This window comes from Musa acuminata, chromosome BXJ3-8 (assembly GCF_036884655.1).
Source record: "Musa acuminata AAA Group cultivar baxijiao chromosome BXJ3-8, Cavendish_Baxijiao_AAA, whole genome shotgun sequence".
NCBI lineage: Eukaryota > Viridiplantae > Streptophyta > Magnoliopsida > Zingiberales > Musaceae > Musa > Musa acuminata.
In genome coordinates, this window is record NC_088356.1 from 45,353,872 (window position 1) to 45,377,937 (window position 24,066).

Below are 24,066 nucleotides of genomic sequence, written 5' to 3' on the forward strand. Positions count from 1 at the left end.
TTAATATATTGGCATAATCTTTGAGAGTTGTAACTTTTCATACAGACAATAGTAAACAGTAAATGTCCTATATGAATTAGCCTCCATGCATGAACTCTCAATAATTATGGAAAAGTGAGTTTGATAAGTTGACTATTAATAAAAAATGTCTTGTCAAGTAAATAATGAATTTTGTAATATGAACTTGGGGGAAGTTTATAAGAGTTGGTTCAACAAATATTTAGGTACTTTATGAATTCTGAATGTCCATTACATTATCCTGATTTTAAGCTATTGCTGATTTTTAAGTTCCATCATTGCTGTTTAATGAATTCTCTGGTACGAAAGAAGTATGATTCGACATTCTTGTATGAGTGAAATTATGCTCCGAGATCAATCATATAAGATCTCCTAACTTGCATATATAGTTTGGTTAATCTATTTTGCACTGTGCTTGTTGCACTACCTGCATTCATTATATTAACAATTAAATCATATAAGATTTAATTTCTATCTCTGGTTTTATAGATTGCTGGAAAAGGTGAAGAAATTGGCTTGAAGAATTTTAGGCCTCTAAGACCGTTAGGATGTGGGGACACTGGAAGGTATTGCTATCTTTGATGTCAGTAATATCATATTATGGACTTCTCATTTCAATTTCAGTATCACTTGTGACATTTCCCGTATGGTTGTCTGGAAATGGAATATCATGCCTTTAATTATTTTCCAAGAAAAAGATCATTGCTTTTTTTGAAGAAGTACAAAAAATTCCAGAATATATTTATAGCATGGGATTCATGGATATATCGTATATTACATTATTACTGCTACAACGAAAAAATGTAAAATTAGGAAAAAAACCCACTATAAATAACAATAAAGAGAAAGATCCTTAAGAGATTCTAGTTAGAAGTTTTAGCACAGATTAATATAAAATATATTACTAAAAATTATCAGGAAATGAACATGATGGCATAGAGGTTAGTTAGCTAAAACATCGGAAATAATGCATGTAACTGACATAGTGTAACAAACTTAGCAAGATTTTTCTAGGTCATGTGGCACTTTTGCGTGTCCGTTCGCAGGGGGTCAGCCTCGCTGCAAATTCGCAGGATCCCCTAAGGTCCTACAAAAGAGAAGATGAGTCAATGGAATCATTAAAATCGAGATCCCATATGCAGAAATTTTAGTAAACACTTGATAGATAATACAAAATATAAAGATGAATTTCATAAGCCCTTAATGGTTATGCAACAAAGGGTCTAAAGCAATCTGCTGCACCCAATAGTCTCTAGTGCCCGTATGACATAACGAAACTAGACAGTGAACTAGCCTTAGAAACTACCCCAAAGGCCCATCCAATGCTGTGCCACCCAGATAGCTCTAGAGTGTTGAGATGACTAACATTTCTACCACTCTATGCACCTAATAAACACCCAAAATAGCTACATGGATGGCTTATTTTTAGGCACTTTTGCCTCTATACGATGATCACACACATCCTGTGTGTACAAGCCTGAAACAGTTACCAAAGCCAACCAAAATGAGATTGCCAAGCCTAGTACAAACCCCTTACATGCTGTCAAGATATGAACAAAACTGAAAAGCACGAACACAGCTACACATTGTGTCAAACACCTTCCCTACAAGCTGTCCGTGATAGTAGATTAAATTACTTGAGCAAGCCGGATATATTTTGTACTAGTTTTCCAAATAAGTGGAAAATTACACATGATTAGGATCTACTGTAGCATTTGACGGTACAAGATTTCTTATCAATAGGGTTGAGGATCCTCTCATTAATAGCTTTTTTATCCTTTTATTGCTTTCGTTTGCCCCAATCCCAACCTTGCAAAGCTTCGGTTTCCTACTTCGAGGAGAATATCTTTTGGAATTGATTTCCATCCTTTTTTATGTAGTGTGGAATTCAATCTCCATAGAACCTGCTTCAACATCCTAGTTGTTGCTGGAAATCAGTTTCAAAAAACATAGAAATATTACATAATAGTTTTTTCGTATTAGTTTCGGTCTGTATCATTTTTTTGCATTTTGTGTAGGCATCTTCAAATGTTGCTATTTGTATAAATAATATTATTAGCATCTTTGATTGAGTGATTCTACATAATTGTAGATTATCACTGTATTTAGCATTTATAGGCTGTTATATTTCGGTATGGTATTCATACTTTTCTTTCTTTATTTGTCTTCGGATGAGCAATGCTCCCTATTGCAAGAGTTGTCATTTCGTTTTTTTATTCGCTTTCTAGGTTTAAACAAAAATTGGTGGACACACCAGGTTACACAAGCCAAAAATATAACCATTACAGTAAATCTTTTTATTTGGAAACTAGACATGGATCTCTAATCAAATTTATTTTCCCAAGTTTCCTAGGCTGGGATTTGCCATCAGATTTAGAAGGTTAATTATTGATATCCAATATCAAAATTTTATCAATAATATTAGTATTTTTGAGATGAGGATGCAGAGAGACAAATAAGTGGAGTTATTAGAAAAAAGAATAACAAATGTATTCAATAATAACTAGGATAGTTCTAAATCTCTGATCAAGAATAAAATGATAGAAAGTAGCTAATTACTAGGGTTTCCTTCCTTCACGAGAGGGTGAGAGAAAAGGGCGTAAACTTTTTGGAATTTATGTAAGAGGGTCTACAAGGAAATCATGTTTGAGTGGGGAATTGTAATTGATCTCACATGGTGAAGAATTTTTTTTCTCCATGGATGTAGGCAGGATTTGTCGATTCACGTTAATCTTGTGTCAGCTCTCTCATATATTCTTTTGATTGTTGATCTCTGGGTGTTTTCTTTTGGTTTCGGAATTCTCTTCTCCCTCCCCAACAATAACACAATTTAAGGTTTTTTGGCAATCGACTATCTTGTAGTTGCACCCAGGGTTTTTAATTTCATACTGTACCGCTCGATATGAGCGGTACATACCAATCCGCCAATAGATCGACACGTGGACTGCCCACTATCGGGTGGTATCAGGTTTTTGGCCTCGTATCGGGTGATACGAGGCTGTACCTGGTGGTAACGATCGAAATTTCAACCATTACCGACCTATACCGAGCATTACGTAGCAATGACCATCCAGCCAAGTGAACACGCTGCTCCCCTTCGGAATGACATTCTCTCAGTGGTCGTCATAGTGATTGCCATTAGCCCAAATGAGCTCCCCGCGGTCGAATATTACGTCATTCCACCACTCGCCGATGTACTGGTTCCCACTCCGCCACATGTACCGATCGTAGCCCTCCTGTGCGTTGCGCCACTAGCCACCCTCGTGATAGTCGTCGTTAGAGTGCCACTTGCATCCAAACCCGTGCTCTCAGTTGGCAACACAGGAACCAAGGCAGGCATTGCCCTCCGACTCAGTGGTCCTGAAGGCTTCCATCTGGCCAGAACGGAGCTCGCCCATGAAGGTTGCATTGGAGGGCCACAAGAACTTTCCTTTTCTAGAAGCCTTCCCCCTCTACCACTCCCCCTCGTGCATGCACCAGTTGGCCCCGAGGCACTTCGCCCATTGGTGGGGGGAGTTTTCCTCCGCGTCCACAATCAAGTACAAAAACCCTAACTTGCTTCGTGTTCTCTGCTTGGTGCGCCTTGGCATACCACTCAGTATGCTGGTACATACTGTATCGAGCAAGGCTCGGTATGCCGATATGGTACAAGATTAAAAACCTTGGTTGCACCAATCAATGAGGTGGGTGAAATTGACTGCTGATGCTAAGAGAGGTGAATGAAGGATAGGGAGACTTGATCACAAACAATGAGAAAGTTGGTGCTTTACCTTCCCAATAACATTTCGATAGAGTTCTAATGCTAGCCAGCACATGCAAATTTAGCCAAAATCTGAAGACTTCAACTAAGAAGGATATGTCCTAGGATGTCACTTAACCAGGGGTGATGGATGCCACTCAACATCACTAATCGTGGATGCCACTCAATGCAACCAAGTCAATAACTTGATAGGAAGATTCAATCCAAGCAAAACTGACTAAAAATGATTTGTATATTTTTTTAGAGAAGCAAAACCAAAAGACTAGCTTCTTTTCCATGAGAAGAATATGTTTCTCTAAGGAGACCCTTGAGCTTCTACAATAATGACAAACACATCCCAACAGAAAAAAAAACATGTTCCCAAGTAGTCAACACACTACTTACTGAAGACTTAGTGAGAGCAATAAGGTGACAGCAGAAATAAATAATAATAATAATAATAAGACTCTAAAACATAGTTAATTAGCAGTAATCTAAAATTAGATTATGCCCCTGCATCATTCTCCTTGGCTTGAGAAAAATTCGACTTCGAATTTGTAGTGAGCTACCTGCAAAGTGCCTCGTCAATCTTCTGGAGTTCTTGAGCTAACATCCATACATCTTTAGAACTGGGCTTTCCCATGAAATGTACTATGTATTGAGCATAAGTGCCACACTTTGTTATAATACTTCAAACATCCAATGCATCAATGACTTCTCTAGTAGAGCTCATAGACTTGGTGGCAAATTCATTCGGCTTTATGATAATATTATCCTCGTCCCCATATAATAGACTCAAGTCACACACATTAAAAATTGGACTGACTGCCAACCCATCTAGTAGCTCCAAGCGGTAAGCATTGGGTCTGAGTGTTTTTGCAACTTGACATGGTCCAAACTTCCTTTGCTTAAGTTTACTATATGTTCTAGAAGGAAATCTTTCTTTTAAAAGATAAACCATGACAAGATCACCTTCTTCAAAGTTCAAACTCTTTATGCCTCCTATGCACATTGGTCTTTGACTTGTAGAGTTAAGAAGTTTGCCTCAACTGTTAAAGAACTTGATCATGAATGGTCTTAATGTGGGCAGCAAACCCCTCTGCATCCATGCTAAGATGTGACTGATTTGTAAGTGAGACTAAGTCCAAAACTTGATTAAGGTATCTGCCATAAACCACTTCAAATGAAGCTTTTTTTGTGGATCTGTTAAGAGAGCTATTGTAGGCAAATTCAGCTTGAGAAAGAATGAACTCCCATCTTTTAGGACTGTCACCGACCAAGCTTCTCAATAAATTCCCAAGAGAATGGTTCACCACTTCTGTTTGGCTATCTATTCGTGGATGATAGGAAATAGAAAATTGCAGTTTAGTACCCAAAAGTTTCCAAAGTGTCTTCCAAAAGTGAGTCACAAATCGCACATCATGTTCCGAAGTAACGGACCTTGGGCCTCCATGCAAATGAATTACTTCTTTGAAGAATAAATTGGCCACATGTGAGGCATTATGAGAATTTCTACAAGGTAGGAAGTGAGTCATCTTTGAGAATCTTTCAACAATCACCAGAATGCAATCATATCTATGTTGTGTTCTAGGCAAACCAAAAACAAAATCCATTTAGACGTCCTCCCAAGAAGCATTAGGAATAGGAAGGGGCTGGTATAAACTGGTATTTTGCACTCCTCCTTTGGCCTTTTGACAAATATAACATCTTTGCACAAATCTAGCAACATCCCATTTTATGTTATAGGCCAAAAGTATATTTCTTTAACAAGTACTTCTATTTTGTCTCACCCAAAATGTCCTCCAAGCCCACCACCATGCAATTCTCTCATGACAAATACTCATAAAGAACCTTCCGGTAAACAAAGCTGATTTCCTTTGAAAAGATAGTCATTCATAAGTGTAATCACTATTTTTTATCTCATCCAACTCTTGTAAGACTTCAGAGAAGAGAGGGTCAGCTGCATAATTTTCTGATATAAGATTAAATCCAATAATCTCATAAGAAAGAGTAATCAGCAAGCTGTACTTCCCGCTCAAGGCATCAGCTACCTTGTTAGATGAACCAGCCTTGTGTTTTAGAACAAAGCTGAGTTTTTTCAAGTAAGCAACTCATGATGGTTTAAGGAACCTAAAAACATGGTGGTTTGAATAAAGCACAAATTCCACTTTGATAATATAATCTTCCCAATGTTGCAAGGCTTGAAGTACCATATACAACTCTTGTCGTATGTTGAATATTTCAACTTAGCATCACTTAGTTCCTCACTGAAATAAGCAATTGCTCTGCCTTCTTGTATTAGAACAGCCCCTATTCCAATGACAGAAGCATCACACTCCACTTGAAAAGTCTTGGAGAAGTTGGGCAATGCTAATACTAGTGCTTCTACAAGTCTTTTCTTCAACCGAAGGCGATGAATGCCACTCGATGTTGCTAATCACAGATGCCACTCAACGCGACCAAGCCAATAGCTTGATAGGAAGATTCAATCCAAGCATAACCTGCTGAGAATTATCTGTAGATATTTTTAGAGAAGCAAAACCAAAAGACTGCCTTCTTTTTCATTTAATGGGAAGTATATGTTTCTCAAAGGAGACCCTTGAGCTTCTACAATAATGACAAACACATCCCAACCAAAAAAAAACATGCTCCCAAGTAGTCAACACACTACTTACTAGAAGACTCTTAATGAGAGCAATAAAGTGACTGCAAAAATAAGACAAACATAATAATAAGACTCTAAAGCATAGCTAATTAGCAGTAATCTAAAATTGGATTATGCCCCTTCATCAAGTTCATTCGAGAGAAAAAATCCATGCAACCAATCCCAAATTGTTGGTCATGGCCTGTTATGGAGTCTTCTCATTCTTGAGTATTCCACCAAAACTGTTTATGTTATTGTCACTAATGAATTTGTAAGTTGTAAGCTTAGGATAACTTCTAAAAGGAATTTATGAACTGGATAATGAACTCAAAATATCAAAACAGAAGTAATGGTTCTAAAATTTCTTACAATTTTAGGTGCAATAAAAACTTGCATATAAAATTGTGGTAATGTGATATGAGGCATATTGTAATCACATAGCACACATTTCTCTTTTGTCACAACTTTTCTCTTTAAATTTTATAAACTTTATTGTCCATTGAAATCTAACTATTGGCCTTTGTTTCAGTGTACATTTGGTGGAACTGCAGGGTACTGGTGAATTATTTGCCATGAAGGCTATGGACAAATCAGTAATGTTGAATCGCAACAAGGTTTTCTCTAATCAAATCTTAAAGAATATTTCTCTATGATGGTATTTTTTAAATAATGAATTCCATACTTCTTTCATGAGAATAAATTCTGCATCTAACAATATTCTTATGTGGAGTCTTAGCTCCAACAATACTTTTTATTTTGTATCCACAGTTGTAGATTGCACACAACAAAGTCCATAAATATCCCAAGAACATTCCAAGACAAAAAACTTCTCCCTCAATATCAAAATTGTTTTTCTTTTCTTTTACTTGAGAAGTCAAAATGTACTTAACAGCTAACACTGCTGTGCTTGTTGATAGTGTAAAACTATAGATAGCTATGCATTTTCTATAGAAACAAGAATCTAAATCTGAGATTAAAATGCATGGACTATATACCAACAAATCCTCAAGTTCCATATGCAATAATTTTTTATTTTTTCCTGATTTCATTATTATGTAAAGAGTAACCAGTATAAGATGGATTCCTAAGCTTGAAGATATCACTAGATATATCATCCGAGTATATTTAGACTTGTAAAGCATATATTTTGCTAACTCATTTGACAAGGGGTTGCTATTTTCCACTGAGATGTGGGATTAGCTGATCAAACGTCAAGTATCATTTTCTTACGTATATTTGTTAGACCATCTACAAGAACTATGTACATAGTTCAAAGGCTAGAAAACATTTTCCATTGTCCATCTCTGTAAGATGACTGAATACTTCCAGTTCCATGTATACCTTAAAGCGACAAAATTTTATAATCTATTGACACTCTTAAGATATGCAGAAGTCTAGTTTTTTTATGCTTAATTCACTGTAAAAAACTGATATACAAAAGGTGATAAACTACTAAAATTAGTGTAGGAATATACAATTACTCGTGAATGAGACTGACTCTTTGTGGATTTAACAGGTTCATCGAGCATGCGTAGAGAGGGAGATCTATTCACTATTGGACCATCCATTTCTTCCAACACTTTACACTTCCTTTCAGGTTTGCTCAAAAATCAAAACCACCATTTTATTTGTTTTCGTAGTAAATTAATTTATTAATATTCCATGCACTATGAAATACTTCAAAAATCATTGGGTTTACATATCTAAATGAGGAAGCCATGGTGCATAGCTGCATAGCCTTGACCTTATTATATATCAGTGGAGCAAAGCCATCAGTGTTACATTTGCAGTGATAAGTGAAGCAAAGCTGCATAGTCTTCACTCTTCACACAACCTTGTATAACATTTTTTATCATGTGGTGGTTCAAACAGTATAATATGAAGCTTTTGTATGCTTTTATCAAGCCATGCAAATTCCAAACCCTCACTGCAATTTAATTGGGTCTCAAATCCTATTCTTTACATTAGAACTTAGAAGTTTCTTTAATATAGGACATCCTAAAGGTTGCTAAGGGCTTAAGGGACTGAGAATAAAATTAGTGAAACAAGAAGAAAAAGGACAAGGCAGATATGAGAATATGTAAAATGCACTCAGTTTACATTAGAACTATTTCAACAATGAAAATTCAATTACTGCAGGTTCAAACATGTAATTTTGAAAGGAGAAAATGCATCAATTGAAGCACTTGTTTCCAATGATTGGCAGCTCCATCAGCATTAGGTTCTCAACAGTTTGGGTTTTTTGTGGATTGTGTATGGTGAAAAATGATATACGATAACAGGGGTTTGGGGGCTTTAGGACTGATATAATGGTATGATCTAAGAGGAAGGATAGGTTGAAGAGAGACAGGACAAGAAGATAGAAATTGGATGAATGTTATAGACTCACTCCAATCCTTCCATACTCACTTTGAGGAAACATTGTAGTCTCCTTCAATTTACTAGTATTGTGGGGAAAAAAATCATTCATTAATGTGTTAATGATCACAATTACAGTCCCTTTCACCCCTTTCTATATAGTATATACCACCATGTATCTATGAAAATTGTTTGTTCTTTCTATATTTTCATATTTGCTTTGACAAATAACCCTCCTTGTTGACAAAATTTCAAGAAAACTCCTGTCTTGTTTGTAATCTTCAATCAAACCCAAGTTTTAATTTTTTTCAACTTTTTCTCATTGTCTTTCTTTTTCTTCTTGTCATGCAATTTAGAATAGTAAAGTAGAAATATAGAAGATTTTGCCATGTGGCAACTTATAATATTTATAAAATCACCCTCTAAAGTGCTAAAATTGGTTTTTGAGTTGATTAAAATGAAAAATATGTTCAGTTGATTAATCTCCAACCCAAAGGGATTCACAATTCTTCTTTCCATGCCTAATATAGTACTGGAAGTTGTCTCAATATCCATCATGCTTACTGAGCTTCCTCATCGGACACAGCATCATCATGTATCTGTAAACCAATGAATCAATTATACTGATTAATATCAATGTATTAGGCAATTCCAAGTATCATTTAGTATTTCTACAAAGACGTATTAAACCATACTGACTAGTGACTAGTGGGTAATATGTATCAGTTCAATAAGATTCTGGAGGTACCAACATTTAATACCTTCTTAGATACATCAAGAGATGCTGATCAAGTTGATCATGCTTTAGATTTAGACCTTAAAATATGAATCCTTTGTCAACTTTTATCGTAAAAGACAATTTTCAAATAACTACCACTTTGTTCTGATTTCTGGGTCTCAATTCTTTATCTAAATCATCTGTAGTCTCCTTTAGCATTCATTTAACATGTTTATATTGGAGGATATTGTTCTAGATCACCTTATAAGGAGCAGAATGAGTTGGACTTGCTAATTTTTTCCTATTATCTCTTTTAACCAATGGACCTAATTCTCAAGATTAAAGTTTCTGTAGAAGTTGTTCTTTTGTTTCCCTTAAAAGTCGATATAAATAAACAATTGCACATAATTAACAAATGTACCAAAAACATGTTCCAGCATTGTAGAGGGCTGTATTTATGCAGCCTTGATCCTTAATTCCAAAGAGGTTCATTCTAAATAAGTGGTATAACTTGAAATTGTGTTGCTCTATGACCCTTATTCTGTATTTGCACTCTCTTTCTAATTCAACCCAAGTTACATACTAGTTCATTAACCTGAATAGACATTATCCTCTGTGGCCTAAATTTAGAATGCTCAAAACCAAGCTATAAATGATATACCAATCAAGTCATATACTTCAAAGTTCTTGTTTACCTTAGTTCCAAATGTCGACTTTTGGGTTCTTTTATCCATGGTTTGCAGTACCGATCCATACCGCCCGGTATGGGCGGTACGTACCGGTCCGCCAGACTTTCGGTACGCGGACCATATGTTACCGTTCCGATACTGTAGCAGTACTGTAGCACTGCTACAGTGCTCGGCACGCCTGAATATACCGCTCGGTACACCTGGGTGTACCGAGCGGTGTACCGTACCGTACCGGTACCGAGCCCAGGTCGAAACTCCGGTACGATACGATATTGCGAACCTTGCTTTTATCTACCCTGTCAAATAATTTACATCCTTCATGGGGAACAGCATGAAATTTCCTGGTTTACGATGTTGTTTGTCATCTCATGAAAGCTTGATGTGATAACTATCGAGATGTCACACCAATAATTACACATCACTAATATTATTCTTCTGACCCAACAACTTAAATCTTCATTCATTTATGTACAACAAAATAAATTCAATGTAGTAAGAGCATCCAATTTAGTAATCGCTTGTTTGTTAAAGTTGACCGGATAAAGTCAACTTTATATTACATCTCCAACATGTCATTTGATATTAATTTGATTTGATTGGTGTTCAGAATCCTGACAAATTATCCTCAAATTCTCCATTTTTGTTTTTTCAAAAGTGATCCATGTAAAAGAGTGTCAACTCTTATACGAAAAGAAACTAAAGTGAATGATTCAAGCAAGATTATGCAAGGCACTAGGATTCTGTATGCTAGTCAGTAAATATTAATAGTTCTAACGTTCTATCTGCCTTTATGCAAAAGTCTCAAAACTGTAATTTCACTTGCTAGATTCTCTAGGAATGTGATGTTGTTGCATGAAGCCATGAACTTCATCTAATTAATCCCAATATATGAATTATGATGCATGTGTGAAAATGCATTCTTTGCTACTTGAAATCTTATCTTTCGACAATTCCATGACAAAGCTGTAATTCATGATAGAATCCTAATATGGATATAAAAGAAAGTCACATACAACATTTGAACATCTATACGTAGATATTTATTGACTTGTCTTCATCTTTCACTTGTGTTCATTTTATCTACTGTCATAACTACAATCTTGGTTCACACTTTCTGGTTCCTCTAGGTGTGTTTGATCCAACCACTGATTTATCTTTGAGAGTACTTTGATGCACTATGGTATTCATATTGGTGTATCTAAGTTCACTAGTTTTCTTATTGCTAAATGGCCTTTGTCAATCAAATCTAAGTTACTGATTTCTCTTATATTCCTTAGACCACAACACACGTCTGCCTAATTACAGACTTTTGTCCTGGAGGAGAACTATTTGCATTGATTGACAAGCAACCTATGAAGATTTTCAAAGAGGAAGCTGCGAGGTACAACTAAAAAGTATAAGAAATGTTTACATAACCATGTCTTAACCAGTTAAAATAGCTGTTTTTCTTCTGTCAGTAGGAGAAAAACCTGTACATTGACATGGACATGCATATGTTGATGAGTGTATTCATCCATATAGGCACTCGTAAGAGTACTTATTCCATTGTGACCTAGGAATTATGGATTTGACTAGTCAAAATAGTTTTTCCATGTGCAAAGTATGGTTCTTTTCAGAGCTTTCAAATATTGGAGACTTGATTATTATGCTACCCTGTAGATTTTCCCTCCCCAAAACTATGCTTTGCTCTATGAACCAATCATAACATATGAAAGATTGATACTAAATATATATATATATATATATATATATATATATATATATATATATATATATATATATATTTATATGCATGTATGTATGTATGTATGTATGTATGTATGTATGTATGGATGTCAAAACATGTTAAAATAAGAAGATGCAATGTGGGTACAACAATAAAGATTTTGGGCACAGAATGTTATATATGATATATATATATATATGGCAAAATTTTGGCATCCATTTAGTGTGTTAAGGTATGCAGTTTTATATTATGACAAATAATAACAAGTAATTAAGTAATAATTTAACCTATTCACCATGAGAAAATTAGTCATAACAACATGTTAGTAAGATAGTAGCAAGAACTTGTGATGAATGAATATAATTATTTTAATTTTACGAATCCAAATTTTTGCTTAATAGCAACAACTACAACCTATATCCAGTACTATAATCAAGAACTTAGCAATAGAAAAATAAAGTTCTCCATGAAATTAAAACAAGACCGTCTCAATCAGCCTCTCATGGTGTATCCAGAACAAGGTTACTAGCACTTATTAATTGGTGTATTATAGTGAATATTGGAGCCATTTAATCAAAGAAATGCTATGATAATTCTTAAATATATTTAATCAGGTTTGCAGGTTTTCTGGAAATATTTCTTGAATGACTGATGTTTGTGATTTAATATCATGCAAAATAGTTCTTGTATATAGTTGAAGTTATCTTGTTTCTTATTATCTCTTTTTTTGATATTCAAATAATTTTCAGGTTCTATGCAGCTGAAGTTGTGGTTGGTCTAGAATATCTTCACTGCCAAGGTAAATCAGTCAACTAAATCATGTGTGCAGTTCCACAACAATGTTCATTTAACTCCAGTATCAACATTTCAAGAGATTTCTAATTGTTAAATTTTCTTCTAGAAGATCTTATCAGTTGCAATTATTGATAAGAAATTCACCAATAGTATGCATATTGTCATTTTTTTTTCTTTTTTGTATAATCTCATATTTCTTTAAAAATGTATATATCTTTCTTAATAGGAGGAAAAGTTGCTCCTTCACTTCCTCTTTTTTCTACTCTAATTGATGTTGTAGTCAATGATGTATGTTCTGTTACCAAAACCATCCAATATGATATGCAAATAATTTGATATATCAGTTAGTGATGGCTCAATGATAAAAAATCAAAAGAGGATACTGGGGTCCCAGTTTTGTCTCATGGTCAAGACCTTACAATTGTCAGCCTGTAAGGTGGAGGGCTTGCCAAAGAAAGAGGCGCCACCGGATTTGGTCAGAGGTGGCAGTTAGAACAGGTTATTGGAGGAGATGGGAGAGAGGGGGGTGTCACAAAACAAAGAATGTGGAGATTAGGGCTTGGGTTTGGCCACTTGATACTTTCAATTGAAATTGAACAACTAGGACTTCAACTAGTTTCAACCAAGACCGAGTGATGTGGTGCTAAATAAGTGGTATAACTTGAAATTGGGTTGCTCACATTCTGGTCCATTGTCCAAATGATACAGGCACATTGATATGAGCCTTTGTTGATTTGGATTTCCATAGCCAAGAATTTAGTAAAGATGGTGACTCTTGTGTAGGAGGTTTCCACTAATGTAGGGTCTGGGTACAGAGAGTTCAGACATATTTGGAGGGTTGACATATGCAGTTTTACCCAAGTATAGAGACCGTTTCCATGACTCAAACCTTAATCATCTAGGCTGCAAAGGAGCAACCCAATTGTTGTATCAAGGCTCATGTTGATATTCACATTACAAATTCAACAACAAGAATCATTAGTAAGATTCATTTTGAGGCAAAAATTCACTTTAATATTGAAAATGTCATTACAAAATGCTGTTGACAGTGCTAAAATTACTATTGGCTCTACACATTTATGTTCAAATAAAAAATTGATTGCTACAGGGTTTATCATGTAGGATATTCTCTCTTCATTCTTTGCATTGCCAATTGTTTGCATTTGAAGTGCTCAATTCACAACTAAAATGTAAAATCATGTCTAACAACTATTTCTGTCATTTTCACATAGGTATTATATATCGTGATCTAAAGCCTGAAAACATCCTACTCCAGAAGGATGGGCATGTCGTGTTGACAGACTTTGATTTATCATTCTTGACGAACTGTAAACCACAAGTATGCTCTCCGATTCCATTTCTTAACATGGTTGGCTTTTATATACATACTCTATCTCCTTTCTCTGGAAGTGTCATTTACTGTCACTAAGAAATGTAACCTTGCTCCGCTCGCTCTACAATCTAAACTGATACTTTTGATTTGTACTTTTCTTTTGTAGTTCAGTAGTTTAAACTTTAAATACTACAAATTAGTTGTATAGTGACTCTATCAAGAACAAAGGAAATTAATTAAAATAACCTTTAAATTTATAACAAATAAAAAGAGGTATATCTGAAACAAGTTCAATAAACTGAGAGACATAAATGATTGATAGAGAATGCGAGATGTATAATACATTTAGCATTGAGATCCTTCATGAATTATAGACTAACCTAGTAATTTATATGTAGTAGCATTATGTGGCACAAATTGTTTAAGCCCACTCAAATTAGTAGTAATTAGTAAATATATTAAGTCATAGATAGCTGCGTGATACTCAGGATCAATACATTAAGTCATAGATTGTGCATGCCATATCATGGATTTAGGTACCAATCTATGTTTACTGACATTGTCATTCCTACATAGTATCAGTGCAGGATCAGATGAATACCAAGGACATTTATGATCCATATATATGCTATATTACTTGGTTATTACGCCACTGATCTACTAATCTAACAATGATTGTGTTGGGGCCTAGCTACAGGGCCCAAAAGTATTATTAGTAACTGACCATCAAAGTCATATATACTAGCAAAATCTTCCTCATCTTCCAAAGTGTCCCACATCCATTTCTAGCTAGTAGTGTTTTTGGTTGGATTAAATGTGTTGAATAGAAAGAATTCTATAATTTGGTTTTCAATATAGAATTTTTAAAGGAAAATTATAGGCCACAGTAGTTCTTGGTCAAAACAAGCCAACAAAATTCTTGTATCCTATTGATGAAAAATGCCGCCATATTTTTATTATGGTTTTTGGCTATTTTAGTATTTGAAAAGGATTGACCATGATTTAAATTAAATACTGGCATTAAAGGTAATATATGAAGACTAAATGCCAAAACCAAGGAATGTTGTCTCATGTCAATTGGTTATATCGGTCACTAGGCAAATCGGTATGTGTCGGTTAGTGTTGGTGTTCCAAAAAAGGGCCAAAAAGATGGCTAGAAATTAAAAAACCCTATTTCATGGTTTTTTGTCCTAATTTTATATATATATAAATTATATTAATATAAGAATAAAATGTATCTAAGCCATAAGAGAATAGAAATTCAAGGTTGTATAGATGAAAAATTATCTTTGTCTTTTCAGATATGTCGAGGAACAACTTTGTCACACAATCCTCCGAAGGAATGTGCTTTTGTTTATCTTTAGTCACTTATAGGAAAGAGAGTTATATGTTAGATTAGATTCAAAAACTTTAAAATTTAAATAAAATAATTAATTAAGATAATATTATATATACTTTCTTCTACCACTAAAGTGGATGACTGAAATCATGGAACATGGTCCTTAATCCTATAAAGTTTCATGTCAATATGGCTGGTTTGTTGAATCCAATATTGGAACTGCTCAAATGACATTGTACTGGTAACCCATGTGTTATTGATCCATCAATGTGGAAACGATCATTGTCTCATCATCATTAATTACACATGACTAAAGATCCCACTGAGGTAAGTACGACTATAGTACATAGGGCTATGGAGGTTGGAGTGCACTAGAACTTCAACTATCATCACTGACCTATTGCTTTGTAATGTAGGAATGATCGAACTAAAAAAAAAAAGACTAACTATCATCATATAATTGTTGGCTATAAGAATCTTTGTGATGTGAAGGCTACAAATACAATGAACTCCTATGAGTGTCCATATCATATAGGTCTGACTAATCTATTCATAGTCATTGACTATCTTTCCCTTACCTTTATCCTTCTGGCCATAAATAATGTGTAGACACTCGAGCTCCATGATCTGGGTGGCATACATAAGGTGCTTTTCCTTCATCCATGCCCCACCCTACGGCTAAGTAGCTGGAATAATCGACTATCGCCATCATCACCATCAATCACTGTACAACTATTGATGTTGCTATTATTTCCACAGACCTCACATATATGGATTATGAGGGAGATGGTGTCTCATCATCGGATTGAAACTATTATTCAACAATCCTTTTAAATGGATCTGTCGATACTACTACCTTCCTCTTTTTCTTTTCATATTGGGCAAACATCTATGATATGCCACCACTACTACTACCTTCTCATCCTCATCAAGGTCATCATCTTCTCCACCTACAATTATGCCTTATCCTACTCCTCTTCTCTTCCTCCAACCATCTTCTCTCCCTCTTTCTCTTTGGTCCAAATAGTATCGAATGGTTTGAGTGCGAATACATGAACTTATACCAATATCATATTGGTTTGACTAGTAAATAATCTTGAGATTGGATGGAGATTTTGAAAACTTGTTATAGATATATCCCGATTTATTATTTAACAAGATGAAGAAATTGATGAATATATTATTCATATTCTAAAGTTGGATGAAGTGGAGAGGGAGATCAATGGTTTTGTATCATCACAGGATATCCCTTAGATTAAGAGAAAATTTTCATAAGACAGTTATTTTTTAAAAAAATAAGATTAATAATTAGTCAAAATGATAGGCAATGTCTATAAAGATGTCAGTATGGTCCAAATTATCTCCCAAGATGATTTCCCATTCGGTAGAGTTCCCTAGAGGCAAGATGGTGGGCCTCATTATTAATAGTTCTAGGAATATGTCTAAAACAGACATTATTGACCTCCATGATCAAGTTCTAAATGTTACGAAACAAGGAAATGATGTACCAAGGTACCTTGTTTATATTAGTGACAAAATTGCTGCATCTTAAGGAGTCCAAAAGGAATATAATTTACCGAAAACCTAGAGAATTGGCTTAGAGTCCCTTTAGAATGACAATTTCTTCAGCTTGAGCAGGACAAAATAGGGAGAACAAACCAGCATATATTTTACTTGTTGATCCTTTAGGATGAATCCAGGCACCATCACATTCTAAAAATGTCGTTAAACTCAGATGGGATAGTGTTGTTTTTAACAGTTTGGAATTACTTATCCTCTCAGATTCCTTGCCAAACTGATGAAGATCATTGATGGATATAACCACCTTTCTCATAAGGGAAGAGGTTGTAACCTGGAGGATGCGAAAGCAGACACTGTTTCAGTTTAATCAAACATGTCACAAGGAAATATCAATTATGCTACGAAGGTGGGAGAGTTGTACTGATTCAGAGGTAGAGGGTTTTTGAAGCCAAGTACCTTAGTGTCAATTGTTAAAGTTGTAGAAGTTAACTTTGAGGTGGTTCTTCGCAATCTCCCAAAAGTCAAGGACAAACTGACATTTGAAATAAATATAATTGGTCAGTTATAAATCCAACTATAGTTTATAACTTTGCATATCTAAGTGTTGGTCAGTTTATGCAATATATACAAAAATATGTGTAGCTGAAATTCTTCATGTACTGGTCACTACATGAAGTTAAAAAAAATATAGAAAATATATTTATCTATTTGTAAACAATTAAGTGTAAGTCCAATGAAAAATAAATTATGAGAGGAATGTTTAAGATGATGTGAATATGTTTAAAGGAAACCTTAAGATGATATGGTCAGATGAGGCGTTTTGATTAGCAATGTGGTGCCATGACAGATAGATGGACAAATAAGAAGACTTGCATAGATACAAAAGAGGAGATTTGAATGTTCTTGAATTAATTAGAAAGGTCACCTTTTATAAAGCTCAATGACATGAAAAGATTCATGTAGCCAATCCAAAATAATTGGGTGACTTAACTACTTGTTGTTGGAGTTTACAATAAACTTTAATTGTTATATCCTATTTAATTTTCTCTGTTTCTCTCAAGATGGACTAGTATCAGATATCTAAGGATTACAACTAAGCATATCTCAATGTTCTTTAACTGCAATGTATCTGGATAATAAATTATCTAAGCAACACTAAGAAGACACGAACAACAGATATTGAAAAGTTCACAAGTGACATTAATTCTATCAGGATAAAAGATATTTTGCCGACTTGTGAATACTTTGTCAACTGAAATATGTATATTTAGATTATTTTGGTCTTTAATTCTCTCATTGATTGGAGTATTTTCATAAGTTTTTCTATTCTGAGAAATCTTTTTTATATTGCCTGATGCAGGTGGTAAAACAATCATTACCCTCAAAAAGAAGAAAATCGAGAGATCATCTTCGTCCAACCTTTGTAGCAGAACCTAGTACTCAATCAAATTCATTTGTTGGAACAGAAGAGTATATAGCTCCAGTATGGTCTTCTCTCCTGCTTGTGATACTTTAGTTGTTTTTAACTTTTTACAATGACACAACTTAAATTAAGAAATACCCTTCTAGCATCATGCTTATAGTTGACTTTGCTTTTATGTCTTTCTTTCTTTCTTTCTCACTTATTTGCTCTCTGTTTTATATCCTCTAACCTCTGTTCTTAGTTTCAGATTTCCTCTATTTTATACTGAATCCAATCCATTTAATGGCTTACCATGCTTTTTCTTTTGGCACACATATACTCATGATGAATTATATTAAATTGCCACAACTGCTGCATATTTTGTTATCCTGATGCATATTTCATTGCTGAAATGTCTTCGCTGGTTTCATTTTCCATCAAGTCAACAATATTACTGCATTATTCGGTTGTCCTAAAACCTTTGCAGCATCCACACCAAAAGGATGTCCTTGAGCTGGTCATCAGTTGCAATTGTCATACATATGCAGCAATTTTTACAGATATGTTATTAAGTCATCTTGAATTGCGATCAGATATGGTCATACAAGCCTCATATGCAAGGATATAAAATCATGGTTAAACTGTCAAAATGATCGCATATAAGTTTCACAAAAGTGAACTTTTACTATAAACGACCTATAGACTGTTCATTTTAGAATGAAACAATAGACAGACATGGTGAGAGGCTTTTAGATTTGAACATTTTTAAATATGGAAAATATTGGAAGATTTTCATAATCTTGGAAGATTTGTGGACAAATTTTAGCCCTCTTCGTGCGCATTTGAAGTGAATAGATATACCCAAATTTGCTCAACCTTAACCTACTCAACATTACATGCTTCACACAACAAAGATTTACTATTTATAGTCCATGTTACTAGAGTTCTAAATTATTTCTGGAGACCTCAATTTTATTCATTTCATCAACAAGATTCAGATTGTTATTCATTGTTTCTACTTTCTTCCATTTTCATAAGATTGTTTGAGCATTAGTTCTACTGGTTCCTAAACTAATATCCAGATAGATCAGGTTTCGATGTCTTTGATGAAAACGTATATGAGAATTATAGTTTGACTTTGAAGAGGAATTTCGATTTGTGGAAATATGAGCAGAAAGCATAGGATTTTATAATATTGTTTGAGCATTAGTTCTACTGGTTCCTAAACTAATATCCAGATAGATCGGGTTTCATTGTCTTTGATGAACATGTATATGTGAATTATAGTTTGAAGAGGAATTTCAACTTGTGAAAATATGAGCGGAAAACATAGGACAAACATTAAGATACCGCTGATATCATGGGTTGCAGATGCTGATTATTTCTATGCAGTTTAGCTGGCATATATAATAAATGCACCAGTGGCCTGCTAGTTGGCATGTACCATATCGGCACATTATCTGCATGTCTCTTTGACTAAAACCATGACATAATTCATAAATTTAAATACGCATTCTGGTGGATAATACAGAAATCCGACTTCCAAACAGAACTTGTTATACTGCAAGAATAGTAAGGAAATTTTTTCTTGTAAGCTGTTGGTATATCAAAAAGCAATCCGCCACGTTGTTGTTTTGATTTTCAGTGTAATTCTGTCTGAATCTGATCTATGTTGTGTCTTTTATCACCAAAATCTCTTCACGAGTCGCAGATACTTTTTATGATTACTTTCATTATATCTTTGAAATATTACTATTAAGTATAATTAGTTTCAAGTACTTGCTTGCTTCTTTTGTGATTGTCTTATATCTCCTAAAATCTCTTTCTTTCAGGAGATTATTACAGGAGCAGGGCATAGCAGTGCCATTGATTGGTGGGCTCTTGGTAAGCACATGCACACAAGGCATAATTGCTAAGTTGTGTTTCGTTGCTTAAGCATGTATTTTTTTATCAAATCTTTCTATTTTCACAATCTAATGACCTAATTATGTCAATCTAAGTTCGTTAGTGGCAAATAGAAGGTACTATAAAGTTTTTTTCAGACAAAAAAACCATGCTAGAATGATTGTCAATATTAAAAGCAACATATATTCGAATTGTAAATGTTGAAGGACAATAGGTAGAATGTTAGGCCAACTTAACCTTTCTACACCTAATAGCTTGTAAAAATACTTTTCATTAGAAATAAGTAGACTGAATAGTACAATAACTTCATATTGCAACAAATCATACCCTCACACCAAATCCACATCTCTGTAGAAACATCACCAACAACTTCTACAGTGACACAAATTACAGATACTTCATATTTGTTCACTTGATTTTGTAACAGCTAAAACAATCAGAAAAATCCAGCAACTCAGTGCCTATATCTGCTGAATCATTAACCTTGGCATCATCTTTCTTATTCCATAACCAGGGATATTCTGACTAACACCAGACTCAAGTCATCTCCAAAATGAGATGGAAAGTCCCAATATTCTAGCAGATCCGGTATCCTTTTTCTTAAGGCAAACTGGCTGCAGTATCCTTAACTATAAAATTCATAGAAAATTTTGACATAACCGCATTAACAATTTTCTTGATAATAGTCTGGTTAGGTTTTCATCTTTTTTATCTTTATAGATGTGATTGTTTCTTCCTAGTCAGATTACAAACTGTGGCAGCCAGCAACAGAGAACTAAAATTGTTGATTAAAGCCTTGCCTTAATGACATGTAGAGAATGAAAGAGCCTCTTGTTATACAATCATGTACTTCTGTTAATCTTGCTGAACTTTATCAGTTTCTGTTCCTACATATTCTTACTCACAGGAGCATGAGATCTGTTAGTCACAATACTGCTGCTGCAACATACAAAACTGGGATTCTATGCAAAACCTTTTATCATCAATTTATCGTGTGTCATCAGCATGCCATTAACAGCAAAGCTAAGAACAAAGGCAAACTTTGGATTTCTTTTTCCATGGTGCACCATATGGTCCTGCACCATTTAACTGGAGAAATTTTCTCAAGCATCTTTCACAGCAAAACCTTTAACTAACTAATGTTAGATATCCAGGTCTCTCTGTTTTCAATATTTGCAATCTGAATCTTCTTTTTTTATTCCAAGTAGCTTCTGTTTCCTGGTCAACAATAGGTGGAAAAAGCCATTTTGCAATCATAATCACACTTACATTGATAATCACACGAACAATTATATAGATCACTGAATAATCATGTCAGCAAAAGTCACCTGGATAAGACAATCATGCCAGCATGAATTCCAGATCATTGACTAAGAATCTGCCTTGTAGTAATCCAAGGAACAGTCCTTATTTCAATCAAAATATTATTCTGTGAGTTCTCTTTTTTGCCTTTTGTTGACTTCTTGTAATTAAAATGCAGGAATCTTGTTATATGAGATGCTGTATGGCCGTACACCTTTCAGGGGGAAAAATCGGCAGAAGACCTTTGCAAATATTCTGCATAAGGACCTCACATTTCCTAGTAGCATTCCAGTAAGAAATTTTACCCCACAATCAGGTCCTACTGTTTATGGCATATAAATGTAATATACACCTGCATCATATTTAGTACCTTCGCTTCAATATATCCAAGACTCTTGCTTATGGCACTATGAGGTTATTCTGTCACCATACCTGAATACAAAAAAGCTGCAAATAAAGCTTCTCCCACTGAAACAAAGATTTCTGTCTAATACAATCAAAGGTTTTCAGTTCAAAAACTATAATGGCAGCCGATCTTCCCTTTCTATGTTGATGCCAATAGCGCTAGTCATAAGCTTCAAATTTCTTTAGCAGCTAATAGAGCACAAAGAAATAGAAATGGCTGCCCTGTGAAGATCAAAATGGGGTTTTGATAGCAGCTTCACACTTCTATTCATTATTCCCACTACAAATTTCTGTCCTGTCAATAGGATTCATTATTCAGTATGTTGTTATGACTTAATAATACCCTATGTTCAATGACTGAAAATCTTAAATGCTCTAGAAATTCATAATTTAGGACTTAAAAGTTAACCTTATTTAGGTAATATTGTTCACATCACATATTTTGATAAGCTTTCAGATGTCCTTCGACAGATATCTTCGAGAACATGGATTGATTTTTTCTGAGTATAGTACAATGCCTTTTGAACATGGGTTAAGAAAAACAAAAAACAGCCTTTGCTATGAGCCTTTTTTGTGCCTTATTTTTCTTTACAAAAAAAAATGTTGACCCTCTGAAGTGCAATGTGGTGTTCTTTGCATTGTCCACCTACTACAGCTACTTTAGATCCAATGGCTTCCAAGAATAACAAAATTTACCAATATCTCTTCACTTTGACTCCTATAACAAATACAGACTATGTTTTTTCTGTGTTTTTGATAAAATTGGCCCTGCTACACTAGAAGAGATAATAAAGAGCTTACACACACAGAAAATTTTCATTAGCAACCCTCTTAATTAGTGGCAACTGACCCTATGAGCACAGAGTGCACATTACACAGAATGATAGAATGCAAATTAGATAGTTCTGTTACAGCTATTTATTCTAGATTGTATTATAGAAACATACAAGGCAAGCATGTTAGAAGATGTGGTTTTCTATAGATCCAGGGTCTTTAGTTTGGGAGTATTGTTTTCTTTGTTCTCTTGCTGAAAATTCAGCACTTCCAATCTCAACATGGAACTTATGGAAAGACAATTTCTTATTTGGTGATTGTTTGTGTTTGACAGGTTAGTCTTGCAGCCAGGCAGTTAATCCATGGATTACTCAACAGAGACCCTGCTAATCGTTTGGGATCAAAAACTGGAGCCAATGAGATCAAACAACACCCCTTCTTCCGGGAGATTAATTGGCCACTTATCCGCTGCATGGTACTTTGTTTCACTATATTATTATTGGACTTCAGTAAGCAATCATATAAACTAGTATCCAATTGATGTGCTTCCCTTTCCACAGACTCCACCAGAGCTGGATGTTCCACTTCAATTGATCGGAAGGGAACCTGATCCCGTGGTGAATGATGTACAATGGGACGACGAACAGACGATCATACAAGGTCTAGAAAATTTATGAAGTGAGTACCACCAAAAATGACAAAGCTATACACATATTCAGTCCCTAGACCAACAAATAAAAGGAAAAAGCATATTGAAAACCAGTAGAATCAACAAAAACATCTAGCACATTGAACAAAAGATGATCATCCAATTTTATGCCATAAACATTTGGACAAGTTAAAAGGTCTTTGAAATCGGAGATCTGCTAAGAAAATCTGTGGTAAATCAAAAATTTGTTCATTTCCAAGGAGATCAAGGCAATCTTGAATTTTGTGCTTTTTTCTAAGTTGAGATCATTGTTAATATCATCAACAATTTTGCTGTTTTATTTTTGCCAGTTGATTGGAGAAACCATATGAATTATGATTGCTTATTGACTACTTGCATTTGAATCAGATTAACAGAGCTGAGAAGATGAGGAGCTAATGAGATCCGAAACAGCCCAAAGCTCTCTTATCTCACAAATGATCAAAGTCTGCTACTACATGGATAATTTTGATGAAAATATAGAGGTCATCATGTACAGGAGAAAAAAGTGATGATTCTATCATGATCATCTCTGTATGAGTGTTGTGAATAAGTGATAGATTCAGGACAGACCATTAATAGATGTAATTGCTCCCATCTGGGATCATAAAACAGCATAAACATATGAGTTAATAAGCCCATTTATGGGGATGATGATAATAATTTCATGCTCCTCCTATCTAACTAAATAGTAAGTTTGGTTCTTGTTA

General features: G+C 34.6%; 1 protein-coding gene across 2 annotated transcripts in view; it reads left to right on the forward strand.

Moving 5' to 3' along the window:
- LOC135644654 (phototropin-2-like) overlaps positions 1-24,066 on the forward strand; it is a 38,731-nt gene extending 14,665 nt beyond the window's left edge. Inside the window, exons 13-24 of one of the 2 annotated variants that reach the window (XM_065162431.1) lie at positions 508-584; positions 6,931-7,015; positions 7,918-7,998; positions 11,444-11,547; positions 12,642-12,691; positions 13,920-14,026; positions 18,241-18,363; positions 20,115-20,166; positions 21,668-21,780; positions 23,003-23,143; positions 23,229-23,346; positions 23,726-24,066. In XM_065162431.1, coding sequence (XP_065018503.1) covers positions 508-584; positions 6,931-7,015; positions 7,918-7,998; positions 11,444-11,547; positions 12,642-12,691; positions 13,920-14,026; positions 18,241-18,363; positions 20,115-20,166; positions 21,668-21,780; positions 23,003-23,143; positions 23,229-23,345 — 1,050 coding nt within the window. In that variant the 3' untranslated portion in view covers position 23,346; positions 23,726-24,066. The remainder of the gene's footprint in view (positions 1-507; positions 585-6,930; positions 7,016-7,917; positions 7,999-11,443; positions 11,548-12,641; positions 12,692-13,919; positions 14,027-18,240; positions 18,364-20,114; positions 20,167-21,667; positions 21,781-23,002; positions 23,144-23,228; positions 23,347-23,725) is intronic. The other variant, XM_065162432.1, reaches the window with a different exon arrangement.